The sequence below is a fragment of the Anguilla rostrata genome, chromosome 14 (genome assembly GCF_018555375.3).
Source record: "Anguilla rostrata isolate EN2019 chromosome 14, ASM1855537v3, whole genome shotgun sequence".
In the NCBI taxonomy this organism is placed as follows: Eukaryota; Metazoa; Chordata; class Actinopteri; order Anguilliformes; family Anguillidae; genus Anguilla; species Anguilla rostrata.
The window spans coordinates 12,818,152-12,832,921 of NC_057946.1; the positions used below are offsets into that span (position 1 = coordinate 12,818,152).

The 14,770-nt window shown below is 40.0% G+C and overlaps 1 protein-coding gene across 1 annotated transcript in view; it reads left to right on the top strand.

The window, feature by feature from the left end:
- Positions 1–13,936, top strand: part of hapln1b (hyaluronan and proteoglycan link protein 1b) — a 30,812-nt gene extending 16,876 nt beyond the window's left edge. The window contains exons 3-5 of the mRNA XM_064306853.1: positions 5,389–5,751; positions 9,643–9,945; positions 10,540–13,936. Coding sequence (XP_064162923.1) covers positions 5,389–5,751; positions 9,643–9,945; positions 10,540–10,829 — 956 coding nt within the window. The 3' untranslated portion in view covers positions 10,830–13,936. The remainder of the gene's footprint in view (positions 1–5,388; positions 5,752–9,642; positions 9,946–10,539) is intronic.
- Positions 13,937–14,770: the final 834 nt, after the last annotated feature.

Sequence of the window (14,770 nt, forward strand, 5' to 3'; positions counted from 1 at the left end):
GGGGAGAGCTGGGGGAGAGTGCTGGGGGGGATGGGGTTTGTGTGAGCACAGGGTACAGGACAGAGCAGGACTGCGGTGAAGCACTGCCTCTCTCCCCTAATGCAGCAGCCAAAAAACGATGCCACTGTGCATCTCTACCACTGCACCGTCACCTCAGCGGTGCTCCCAGCAGCGTCCTGAACCCCCCCACCCCACCACCCCCCCCCCCCAAACAACACTAACCACCTCCCCCCAATCACCACCACCACCACCCTACCCACAGTGTAAGCTGAGCACTAGCCTGCTTTACTACAGACGATGAATAAATGATAAGACAGCGGCGTCTCGCTACTCTCACATCCCCGCATTATCTGTTGGCCGTATCCTCTCAAGTTTGGCGTGTGTTCCGCTGACTTTGTGTCACAAAAGCAGAATGTGGTTTGGATGTGTGGTTGACCTTGTGATGCAGATGGCAAAGTCTAAAGCAATCATAAAGCTATATGAAAAAAATAAACCTCAGTTTCTCTGGAGTTTTAACAGAAAAACAATGCCCACTGTTAATGATGATTTATGTTTAGCAAAGCTTTTTACATTTTAATGCATTCCATCCTGGATCTTCCCTTGATAGGTTCTGCCATACAAGAAAACGAAAACAACAAATAACAAGGATTGTTTTTGGTGGAGGGTAATCTGATTCCTACAATATGTGTAGTAATGCTTGTGTGGGCCAATGATGTCATCAACCTGGGCAGCTGCCATGACAGAGGGAGTTCCCAGGTTCTCGTGGGAGAGACTTGCTGACTAGTGGACTTTCACATTGACTTGCTGACCTCTTCTGCAGCTTCAAATTCTCTGCATCATGTTTTAAAGGGGGGGTTCATTAAACTTGCTTGAGCACTTGCTTGAGGCCTGTAGTGTAAAAGTAACTGAATAAATCCAGACCTGTGCAGTGTCATAACACACCTTGAACATGTCTCAGTGTTCACAACGTGAGGACATCATGTCCATGCTTAGACTCAGTTTGAATGGCCGACAAACGTTCACTGTGACCTTGAGGATTTGTTGTTACAAATGGGCAGATGGTTCAGATTTGAGCTGAAGAATAAGAGTGCTGTTTTCCCGATGACCTCAAACATGGGACTAGCTTCAATTCCCTCGATCTTGTTTTCCTGTTAGTTCAGGTTGCTGTTCCACAGCTTGCCCGAACATTTAGGAGCTTCTTTATGCCCTGTACTTTTTTCTTTTATATATATATATATATATACAATGAATTATTTGAAAAATAATTTTATATGCCCTTCAGCAGTGGGTGTTTTGTGTCACTCATAGCACAAATGTATGTTTTGTGCTATTCAAAAAATGTTATGAATTACTTCACATTTTTAGTGTGTAGCGATACCAAATCACTGGGGTGGTTCTCTGTGGCCTCTGTTCCCTCCTGGAGAAACAGATGTTTCGAATCAAATGAGAGAATAGAATGTTACTGGGTGAAACTGAAATTGCATGATCACCAAAAGACAGTTAATGGCTTTTTAACTGACTAGAGAATTACATTGCACTGTATCGAATGTGTTTATTTTACACAACATTCTTCTTCTTCCTCTATTCTTTCTCTCATGTGCTTGAAAAGGCTATGATGGTTTTCCCTAAAATGGGGTATACAAAATATAAATGCTAGCCTAAAGCCTGGAATTATTTAAACAGGTTTTTTTAAATAAACAAAGCACAACATTAAATATGAGACCTTAAAACCTGCAATGTCAAAAACCTAAGCTCTGCTCTTTATTTTTAAGGTGGAGTTGTGGGATGGGAATTCTGCAATTGCTCTGCATTGCACCGTCTGATTACTCAAGGGTAGCTGTGGTAGATCGGACACTTCCTCTATCTCTCTCCTTGTGTTTTCTGAGCCTGGCCAGGCAGACACCTGCAGGCAGAGGCAATGCCTCCAGCTGCGTAGAACTAGTGGGATATTGCCACTAACTACTTCCTGCCAATATGCGCCACTGACTTATTTAATTAACAAATGACCTCTATCCAAATTACTGGTGGTACCATTACTGCACTGTAGTTTACAGCAAGGTTCCAGCATCTGATATAGTAGGATTTACGTTCTGGGAATGATGGATTTAAAATCACTCTTGGTCTTCTCGTATCGTAGAGGAATGTAGATAATTGAGATGTAGTATAAAATGAATTCAGAGGAAAATTATCCTTGAGAGATCTAAACCTCTTAGCGCAAAGCCCCTCGGTCGGCACACCGACATGCCGAGATTACTGAATTCAGACGTCAGTGCTACTGCAACCAAAGTATGAGTTAAAAACAGAAACGCTTTGTTTTAGTTTCATTAGTAGATGGTACACGACAACTATGCCGAATACGGAGTTTCGCAGCGCCACCATTGTCGCTCTGGTCGTTCATTTAACACGCACCCCCTCCCTGCAGTCTCATCTAGAAAACACCCCACACCCTTGACATAATGGACAATATTGTCTGTCTGGGCATTCATAAAAATATTCTTTTACCACTCAAAAATCGTATTCCGTCATGGCAAGATAAACCCGACAATAGCCCTAAGATGACAATACACCAGTGAAAACGCTGCTCAATGAATAATGAAATGAAAAAGAAAAAGTTTTCAAAAATGATACCATGTCATTCTACAGTCAATATCTGGGACTAAATATTGAATAGATATACAACCTTAGCGTTGGTTTTATGCATAGAGATGTCCCTTTTGAGACTGAGTGGTCATATATTGTCTTGGACAATCCGTTTATGAAATATATGCGCATTCGTGACGCCTGGGTACCTTCAAAAATAGCTGTGTGTAATACCACACCTGTTGTTTACGGCGTTGTCGCCCTTAGCGTTTTATAGGTCAGCATAACCGAAAATGTTCTCATCATGGCATTCACGTGCGCATTCACTCTGTGGTAGCAGTATAAGTACATTGTACCTGACGAAATGCTGTTTTGTAATTTATTTGAAAATACTATTATTATTGAAGACTTCTGAGCATAGCTAAGCCATATGTTTGCTGATAGACCTAGCTTTTAGGTACTGTGCCGCATTGTGTGACAATATTCTTGCATTATTCTTTAATCTGATATCAATGTTTCATCTTAAATCTTCATAAGGGGCTCATTTATATGCTTTATAATGGACAAAACGCATTTTATTCAATTTTGGAGAGATTTTGGATATGTTTCTGGACCCCTAGATATTTTAGACCACTGTACTGACGGAAAGCTTGTAATTCCCACTTGAAAATGGTGCACAGTGAGTTTCTTGAGTCAAAACAGTTGATTACAGGCATTTGGCAGACGCTCTTATCCAGAGCAACGTACAACAAAGTGTATACAAAGTGTAACACAAGCAGTGATTCAATACATATTTAACATCACTCAATAATGCTGTTCTTTGTGTACCATGTGCAGTGCAATGGGAAATCTCAAACAGTGATAAAAACACATTAAAGTGAGCACAGTTCCATGGCATTTCAGTTGTGCCTTTCTTAAAGAGGTCTACTATCCTACTAAAATAAATCAGTACTGCTCAAATATGATAACTTTAAAAAATGTTTATGTTAGATTTATGAACTCTTGCAGGTACTAAAATATTGTTGAATGCAGCATAAATGACTAGTGTTTTAATTATTAGCAGGAGGTAAATTAGTAAACTATGCTGGCACTTGTGCTCTTGCATAATTATCTATTGATTTATTTCTTTTTTCTTAGCATTTGAGACACACAGGTTATTGATACAGTAGTGTTTCAAATTACATGATCGTGAAATTTTTACACACAATTTATCTTATAACTGACCAGTGGATGTATCAGGTTGTGGAAGGAACTCTCAATATGATGTTTAATGTGCTATTGTCAGTAAATATGTTTCTTTGATGCCCTTATTGCTGTCTTCCACATTTCTTTGATATTCATGGTCAAATATCTAGCCTCCTTTTCCTTACTGGAGAGGTCTAACTCATAATCTAGATATAACCAACACATTGATCCCTCTATCACAACATTGTTTCCTTCCGGAGTTTAATATACTGTATAAGGAACAACCATCTCATAATTGGTACATACGTGAAAACGTTTGATTTTGAGTTGCATTCAAGGTTAGCCTCCATAGCCGCCTGTTATAGTAGGTACTGAAGTCCTTTGATCAGCTTGGTCTTTGTAGCTATTTTTATTCAGCAGAGCGACATTTCTATAATCAACTGCATATGCAATAAACATAATCATGTTTATGTGCTGTTCATGTTTTATTAATGTTGAATAGCCTAACCATGAGAATGAAAGCTTTTGTTTTCTGTTTAGAGAAACGCGACACATGGTCAGTGTTAGTCGTTTCATGCTGAGGCTGCCAGCCGAACAAAATGTTCTGTGCAAATTTGCTTGATCAAGTAATAAGCGCTCCATCTCATGGAAATCTTACCAAAATTGTGCTCCTTCCAATTTTCTCTTGTGAGGAGAACGCTAGGAGAAGACAACCACGGAATGTTTTAACTGAAGTGAAGTGTCAGCTGATGCCAAGTTTGATAGCAAACGGGTAGAAAAGAAAAAAGGCCCATAGTTAAATAAACGCTCCTCTGGTCTCACTTTGGGATTAGGAGTTGAATACATGGCATTTCACATGATTGAGGATTCAGAACCTTTAAGCTCTAGCTCCAAACCATTAGCTCCTAAGATGGTGCCTGCTGAAGTGGTCCAGAAGATGGGCTTATGACCAAAAGGTTGCTAGTGTGATTCCCAAATTGGACTTTCCTTCTTTACCCTTAAGTCTTTAACCTTCCACAAAAACGGCTTCCATAAAAATAAATAAATAAATAAATAAATAAATAAAAAGTGGGTTTTTAAGGAGGTAAAGTGCTTACTTGCTGGGCATGAAAATTGAACCCTTGTTTTATTCTCTACAATGCAATGAAATTACTGCATTTCCAAAAGACTGTGCCTCTTGGCAAGGTATAATGTCCAACTATAATTTTCTTCCTAGCTACATCACCCTGCCTAACAGGCATGTTTTTAAAAACTGTAAGCCAAGCCAGCTGCAGTGGAAGACAGCATCTGCCAAGCAAATAATGTAATATAACCATGATCTCCATATAACCACCCTCTAGTGAATGTCCTCCTTTTGGACAATACATTAAAATTAAGTTAAGTATGTTGCCCTGGAGAACGCACAGTCAAATGGTTTGGTGCTTAATCAACTCTGAGGGAATACATTTCGCTCTCCCTATTGGCCTAATATGAACTCTTTCAGATTGAATTAATACTCAACATTTTACTAATTGTACTGTTTGCTGAACCAGTAATATGATTATGCCAATCTTAATTTTCAATATCATACATTGGCATCTCTACAGTACATAACCTTCCCTCTGTGGGTTTTTTACATTTCAGAAAATGGCCCCCGCCTCTCAGTGATGACAGAGCAGGCCAAAGTGGTGTCTCGCCGTGGAGGTAATGCCACCCTGCCCTGCAAGTTCATCCGTGAGGACACGGCACCCCCCAACCCCAAACTGAGAATCAAGTGGACCAAGTTGACCTCTGACTACCTGAAGGAGGATGACGTGTTTGTGGCCATGGGCTTCCACAAGAAAAGCTACGGCAGGTTCCACGGAAGGGTCTTCCTCCAAGGGTCCGGTGAGAATGATGCGTCCCTGGTTATCACCGAGCTCACACTGGAAGACTACGGCAAGTACAAGTGCGAGATCATTGATGGGCTGGAGGATGGCACTGGGGTAGTGGCCCTGGATCTACAAGGTAATTTCCCAGCATCCCACTGTCATTTTAGACTTGCCTCTGCTCACTCACCTGTATTAGAAGGTGTTTCTCATATCCTGGTGTTGGGCACCAAATATTCTTGCATAAATTATTGGAATTGAGGACGTATGTTGACCACATTCTCGAAAGCTGGCAGTGAACCATAGTTGAAGAACTTAATGAATAAATGAAAACTCCTTTGTCCCTCAGAGAGAAAATTTACATTTCACTGATAACAATTTTGCATGACAAGCACAAAACATGGAAAGCATTAAAAATAATGTTATTCAACTTGAAGCAACCATACATCGCTCAGGGGGGAGGGTGGTTAAAATGAGGAACACAGGTTTCAGCTTCGGTTTTGCAGGGTTTTCCAATGACTGATGCTCTCACTTATTGGCATACACATATTCTATCAAGAACATTTGTATGTACATATCTTTAAAAATATATATATTTAAAAAAACATTGGCAGTTGACAATATATTGGATTGAGCATGAAATTGATCAATGTACAATATTAAGGTGTTGTTCAAGGTTAAATTACGTGCTGTTGTAAGAAACCCTTCAGACACACCAAAAAACGCATCAAGGTCACCAAGTGAAATAAACCAGAACTTATCATGTCATGGTCACCAACTGTAAGAAACCCCTCTGACACCAAAGAGGAAGAATCTGAGTGGCGAAGGAATATGTTTAATCTTTCCTGGTGCTACTGGAACAGGATTAATTTAACGGTATCTCGATTATATGGCACCAAAATAGTGTTTTAACCTTTCCTCTGTGCTAACAGTTATGCATAGACAGAGGAGTCTGTTTTCTGCCAGTCATGTGGCTCTATACAGATTGCTATCTATCTTGGTAGACGCGGACGTGCCTCTGGCTTGTGTAGACTACAATTGTATATCCTGCTATGACACTAATGTATAGGTGAGTGACTACGGGGTGCAGATATCATGAGTTCTATGTGCATGTTGGGACCATAAAACTGCAAGGTGTGCAGTGGTAAGAGTTGGAGAAATGCCAGGTTAAAGTAAATGCAATTTATTGTACAGTGTGTTAATAATGGCAATATACAATGGTGCAAATTGTGTGTGTAGTTCAGTGGCTATATGTATGCAATAGACCGTGTTGACGAGGTTTCTCGAACCATTCCATGTTTCCACTTTTCCTGCTAACTCCCTGTCACCACAGTAAACAGACTGTTTTCCTTTGGGGTCTGATAAGAAGCAGACTTCTGTGAACTGCCCTACACAGTGTAACACAATCATATATGCTGCTTAATATTGTACAGTAACAATAATAACACTAGTAATATTACCAAGTGTACTAGTGCCAAGTACTTGTGTCACAGCAGGAGATATTTGAAATAGCTGAACACTATTAATGTGCTGCTGTTCATGGCTGTGCGTGAGTACATACAGAATTATAGATTCATTAAATGCACAACTAAATAATATAATGACAGGGTGGCTCAGTGGTATCCTAGTATACTTGACATGTTCAAGTCAGGTGGTTTTTACCATTTAGTATTTCGTTATACAGGACTGATGTTTAAAAAAAACTAGGCGTTTGGTTGTGCTATCAGGGTGTTTCAGGGAGAACAGCAACCACAATGCAGCATTAAAATCATCTGCACTCTTTCTCTCTCTCTCACCACACACATAGTTGTGAAGAAAAAGTATTTTTAATCATAACTTTGGATTAAAAAAATGTTACTGTGAAGGACATGCTGGTGGTTTTTTGCATGCACTATCACTGACTAAGATGGGGGGGAGGAGGGGGGGGGGGGTCTCCAATCGATCCAGTTTACACATGATATTGCACTTTCTGAACTGAATCCTCTCAGAGGGACAACCCCAGAGCACCCACAGTAATTAGCCTTCAGAAACTCACCATACATCAGCAGCAACGTATTCAGTAAGTAGTATAGAAAAATGAAATATATTCTCTCTCAAATTCCCTGACAGACTCCCACTAGCCTCAGCACAAACACTGTCCTGGAATTGCAATCATCCAGAGACATGCAGTAACACCTACACTGTGATCAGGCTGAAGCCAATGCTGGAGTCCTTTGCTGCTTTAATGGTCTCTGCGTTCAGTGGGGCACCAGCGGAGGGAGAAGCCTGTATGGTGGACATCTACACTACTTTGTTGAGCCTGGGCATCTACTGTAAGCTGCTAGAGTAACTCCCACTGAAGCCAAAAGGCACTGCAGCCAAAAGGCAAACCAAATCCACAGAGGATTTTTACAGGGATCAACTCTTTATAAAAGAGTTGGCGTTGACATGTCTTTTTTACTTTCTACCTCTTTACAAGTGATACTCAAGAGACTCAGGTGACAATTTCAAATTGGGCAGGACAAAAAAAAAGCTTGGCCCAACCAGCTTTGACTGGGGATCAGGTTTAATCACACTGTAATTTTCAGTTATGAGCCAGTGGGAGGATGAGCCTTAAATAGAATTAATTCATTTTCACATATCATGCAGTTTTAACACTGTCAGTGCATACTGGCCTCAGAAGACATGATAGTGCTGAGTTTAAACATTCTTTTTGAGATCTGGGACTGGATTCAGACATGATATGTCAACTAATTGCCCACTTAGATAAATCAAGTTAACTTTTTACAAACCGTTTGTTAATTTTTATGTGCTGAAATTGTCAACCATCTCCGTGAATAAAACAAACTCAACAGTTGGATTTAATTGTGAGTTAATGTTAGGGAGTGATTTTTAATGAATCCAAGTCTTCACATTAGTCTTTTTTTTCTGGTGGGCACAGTGCACGCTACTTTAGTTACAATAAAGGTGCTATTAATTTAGGCTACCACCCAAAATATTTAAATGTTCTTATGTGCCCAGTGGGAATAGTAGCTATGCTAATGTCTTGCTATGGTATGCGCAAAATAAATAAATGAAAGACCTTTTTTTTAAAACTGATTGTTAATTGGTTTTTACCGTCATAAGGGCATGTTGCTGTGGTTACTCGGTAACGGATTACCGGCACAGCCAAATGGCCTGGTCCAAAAGAAGCAGTCTTCATCACAGGAAAACATGATTCTTGTTTACCTTGTAAATAATTTTTAACAGCCTGTTCTTGTACTGTAGGATCTCGTAGGTGCTATATTTAGTGGACCTTCCTGCATTGGCTGCTGGGAAGAAGTGTCACACTAAAATAACTGGAGGTTGCTACCCCTGTGCCTCTGGCTCCACTCCACCATCTTCCCCTAAAATACAAAATCAAAGGTTTCCCATTTTCTCCAAAATAAAGAAACATTGAACAACTGTTCATTTCACTCTTGCAAATGTAGATAATCAGATCTAACATAGCTCTTGTGGAAACCAAATGGACTGCAATATAAGAATGTACATTAAAATAATTGGTAGCATTCCCAAAAACATTTTAAAGAATGTGTGAAAATATATGTTGTGAATATTGCAACATAAAATATATTTTTATATTTTAAGATACATGCCTACTCACATGTTTATATTCCAAATGTCATGAATCTGCTGGTCAGTCAGTATATTAATATAGCTTGATGTTGTAGCTCTTTATCGTGCCTTTATCATGCCTCACTTCTAGTTTGATTGCCATAACTTTCCTGACCTAGCCCATGTTTATTCACTGAACTTGACTTGATGTTCATATGAATAACTGATACTTAAGGAGAATTGTACCTTACTGGACCTGTGTTCTCTAGTTGTTCCAACTACTTTCGGTATGCACTTATTGTACATCGCTTTGGATGAAAGCATCTGCCACATAAAATGTATGCAATGTAATACAATAGATATTATATTTGCAGTATAATTAGAGATATTTAATCAATGTATGGTATATCCTCAAACATGGGGGAACATTCATCCACACCTGCATGTAATTTGGCAGGGATTGTGTTCCCCTATTTCCCACGGCTGGGACGCTACAACCTGAACTTCCACGACGCGGAGAAGGCTTGCCAGGACCAGGACGCGGTCATAGCCTCCTTCGACCAGCTATACGACGCCTGGAGAGGGGGGCTGGACTGGTGCAATGCAGGCTGGCTGAGTGACGGGTCCGTGCAGTACCCCATAACCACACCCCGGGAGCCCTGTGGGGGCAAGGACACCGTGCCCGGTGTCAGGAACTACGGTATACGCGACAAGGAGAAGAACCGCTATGACGTGTTCTGCTTTACGTCCAACTACAGAGGTGAGCCCCAACCACAAGAACCCTTACTTTTTCTATGAAATAAAGATGAACTGAAAGCAGGAATGAATTTACAGTGCTTTACCTGGTTAGGAAGGGATATATTTCTTCTGTTCCCCGTTCGGAGATATTCACTTCAGCCTCTGGCCCAGACTTCATATACTGTAACTTCAGTATGGTTCTTCTATAACTTGGTTTAAGACAGTGGTGCTGGAACAAGTTTCGAAGTGGGGTGGGGGTGAGGGGAGTTGTCAGGGGCTAGAAAATTGGCATGTTGAAATGACGTCAGGATTGACAACAAGGTTCTGCACTTTGGTGCAGATGAAGTTACTAATTGTATGTGAAAGTTTGACCTTTATCATTCACCGTTGTCATTTGTTACCATCAGAATCAAGTATTGCGCAATGTGTAATAACTACAGATTAACAGATGTACTCATCATAGAACATCATGAGTCCCTGTTATCTAAAAGTAGGGTTGCCGTGGCAGAAAGTTGAGGAGGTGGTATGTTATGATGTTAGAATGTGGGGCTCTGCATGTGAGTGGTTTTTTATTTGTTTATTTATTTTTTTGGTAATCTTTCGTCATTTTCTCCAGGGCGATTCTATTACTTGATACACCCAACCAAGCTGACATATGATGAGGCCGTGCAAGCGTGTCGGAAGGATGGCGCTCAGATCGCCAAGGTGGGACAGATGTTTGCAGCCTGGAAGCTGCTAGGCTACGACCGCTGCGACTCAGGCTGGCTGGCCGATGGCAGCGTGCGCTACCCCATCACCCGCCCAAGGAGGCGCTGCAGCCCCACGGAGGCGGCCGTACGGTTCGGAGGCTTCCCTGACAAGAAGCACAAGCTCTATGGTGCCTACTGCTTCAAGGCCTACAAATAATGCAACACCTGAGCAAAACAAAACAAAACAAAGCAAAACAAAAAAAAAAAAAAATGGCAGAACGAAACACAAGTGGAAGCTAGACTTAAACTAGTACGAACGCATTCAAACTGTGATAACATCCCTTTTGTTTTCTAATACCATAGTAAGAAGGTGAATGGATAATCGATCATTTTCATACAGTAATGTACACAACATTTTTGTAAACTGAAACAGAAACTGAAACAAACTGTTATTTCATTGTTAATCATTCTCAGATATTTTAAATTAATGTAATTTTATCAGAAGGTCTATATAAAATAGTATAGAGGAAATTGGGGTGGGAGGGAGTGGGAGTGGGGCCGGTTGGGTGGGGAAGAGGGTACAGGGCAGATAAAAGCATGGAGTCACATCAACCTGGTATCCTCCCATAATCGATGTAATTCTATGAAATCGGGCATATATTAGCTTGGGGAATTTGTTTGGACTGGACAAAAAATAAAACAAAAACAGTAAAGCTTCTCAAAGTGGGAACTGATATGCTTGGGCACTTAGTGTTGTTGGTTTTCAATAAATTTGGCATTTTAGTACATGTGCAAAATTCTAAATGGGCAGAAGACGGATCGGTATTAAAGTTTTTTTTATGTTCAGAGACCTTGGACTTTATGTACAAACTAGCACAATAAGTAATAAGCACCTTTGTTGTCTTATATGTAACATCTCTTTGGGGTGCTATTATGTGTGATGTACTATGGTCAAACTTTTGTGTATTTTGTTTTCAAGTAAATTGTTATGTCTGTGGACCAAACTGGTATATTTATATCATTATCATATTACTACATACAATATGAATAAAACAGAAAAGCCATAGATATATAGGATTTGCATTTGTCTATTATCCTGTACTTTTTTCAGACAAAGAGGCATGTATTCCTTTGTTCCAGTGTTCTCTTTTATTGTAATATATATATTTCTTAAGATTACATTTTCTTCCATGTTGTCACTTTTGTCTGTTATATGCAGTGCTCAGCTGTGTACCCAGTACAGTTAATAACAAAAAAAATGTATGTACATGAATGGGTAGTGCGTGGCAGCAAATCCAGCAATCATTTAACTGAGGACAGCAAAAGAAAAAAACAAAAGCTATCAACTACAACTTAGCAGCACGGTATCAAATATATTGTTCCCACTGCCTATATATGTCATCATTGCTTTGCAATGGGAATGAATACTGTCGACTCATCCTGAGTTCTGAAATGTACGTCAAGCACTTGGGGCTATTACAAACACTGGAACTAAAGAGCTGAGCAGGGTCTCTGGCAACAAGTAATGTGCTGCTGATGATTAATTTCACTGCAACTGCTGACTGCATTAAATTATGGTTGGCACAATTGGTTTACACAAGTCTAATGTAGACAGATGGCGGAACTTACCCCACCTTCACACAGCGAGCAACTTGGTCGACCGGTCGCTCAAGTGTTCTAGGCTGAGGTAGGGGCAAGGGTTTCCCATTGTGTCCTCGTGCAGCTGCACATTTTTAATGAATAGAAACATTGGCCTTCACAATGTATCGAAGATGTATATTTACCATATAGCCTATCCTTTAAGTTGCTATAGTTACACCTGATAATTATTACCTGTTACTGCACTCTCGTTAGTAAATAGACTGCATTTATATAGCGATTTTATCCAAAGTGCTTTACAATTGATGACTCTCATTCACCCATTCACACACCAACAGTGAAAGGCTGCCATGCAAGGTACCAGTCAGCTCGTTGGGAGCAATTAGGGACACTTCGACACGCCCAGGGCGGGGGAACGAACCGGCAACCCTTCGACTGCCAGACAACCGCTCTTACCTCCTGAGCTATGTCGCCCCCATCTCTCTATCTGTCTCCCTAGCTAGCTAGCTTGTGAGAGAGATAGATTGTTAGCCATAGCTAGCTAGTTCACCGTCTCTCTAGTGGTGTAAAACTCAACAAAGTGTTTTTGGGTTAATGTGACTGATTTTGGTTGGGCAGGCAACATATTTGCCATAACCTATCCTTTACATTTTTAGCTGTTCTATTACAATGAGTGAAGCCATGTGGAACAATTGGTATCATATTGGTTAGAAAAATGGGGAGCGAGGAACCTGATTGGCTGTTTAGTCTCGGGCAACTTTTCTCTGGCAACTTTTGTCTCTTAGTTGCACAGTTGTTCTGGTCACTGGCCGTCGCTCAGCTTGATAGAAAATAAATGTACTTTTGGCAACTGGTCAAACAAATTGCTCGCTGTGTGAATGGGGGGTATTGTTCTTCTTGATTTTCCATTCCCTCTCTTCTAGTCCTAACAGGCATTAATGGTGCAAAATATAAGACAGAGGGATACTGTGGTGCTCATCGGTTCGTTTGATACTCGTTGTAAAGATATACATTTCAAAAACATGTATAACAATAATCTGTTGTAGCTCCCATGTAAGTATCAGGTTATCTTTGAGTAGCTTTCCTGTGACAGTTTTTTATTGATAATACAAAGGCAATCTAAGCAGTGTATATCTTGAACTCAGGGCAGTTACCAAAATCAACTGCTGGACAGAAACAGACCTTTTTCTTTTTTTTAAAGCAGCTTAATATTTGTTAGTCATGAAAAAATTCCATAATCCTCCCTCCCAAGTAGGCTACTTAGGTATTGAATTTTTTTTTTTTTTTTTGAATCACATTTTTGGAAGTGTAGGGTAAGAAACAGGATTCACTGTCTGATAACATTGTAACCCTAGCCACTAGGAGTAGCCAGCAGAAAATAATTTTGCTATAAAATAATAAACAAGAAACTGGGTAAGAAATGTGCCAACACTGAGTTCTTGTTGCTGATTGTGCCCATGCTAGCTTAATTGTGCTTGCTTTTTTTTCCCCATCTGGCAACTCTTCTGGTAGAAACTGGTTGACTGACAGAAATGGGTCGACTTATCCCAGGCAACGTAATTTCAAAAAATATGCTTGAAAGCCATGACACACAAAAACAAATATTTATTTTCTAATTTGTTTTGTGTACATAAAACAGTACTTTGTCAAAGTATTGTTTGTATCTATGTAAAATACCTTTTGACCCAAAGTCAACTCAAAAAATAAAACAACTTAAAACAGAAATTGGTGTAATTGTATCTGTCCTTAATCCTTGTGTACATCAGTGTTTTCTCTGATTGTATTAATATTTGATTATCTTAAGAACATGTGAGCAACTGTTTAAGCATTCTTTGTGGTTACACAAAGAACACTGCAGGTTTCAGAACGGAGAAAAAGATCACTTTAGGGCAATATGCATATTCCAGCGGTCGATGATTCACTACTGTATCTTTTGGGTGTTATTGCTCATTGTGTTATCTCTGTGTAGGGACATTTGCATAGTCTCCAAAAAACACAAACTACTGCAGTGGCTCAAAGGAACTGTCATAAATGAAAGCCCCCAACTGTTTCCTGCCTGTCTGAGCAGGCCGGTTCCTACGATTCTTAATAAATTGTATGATGAACATCAGAACATGCTGACTGTCTAACAAATAGACAATATCTAACAAAACCAACAGCAAAGCTGCTTACTTCACAGAAGAAAGTAAAAAAAGTCGATGTGAACCCCTGACGCTACGCTACGTACAAATATACCTGCTGACTAGAGCAGGTGTATTTTTTTGCATCGCAATGTTCTTTTATGAATTGATTTCACATATGCAAATGATCACTAGGGGGTAGTGATGCCTCACTAATGGTAAATTCAGCCGGTAACTCTCATTTATGATAGGAAAATGCTCTGTCATGATATTATCGGCCCATAACACCATGCTAAACCGTTTTATGAATACCTCAATTTTAAAAATAAAAGCTAAAATATGAAGATAGTTTTCATTCCCATGGCACACAGCAATTGGCCCACCAAATCTACATGCACTAACACCAGATTCCCAGGAGGTCTAAGTAAACACACAATAC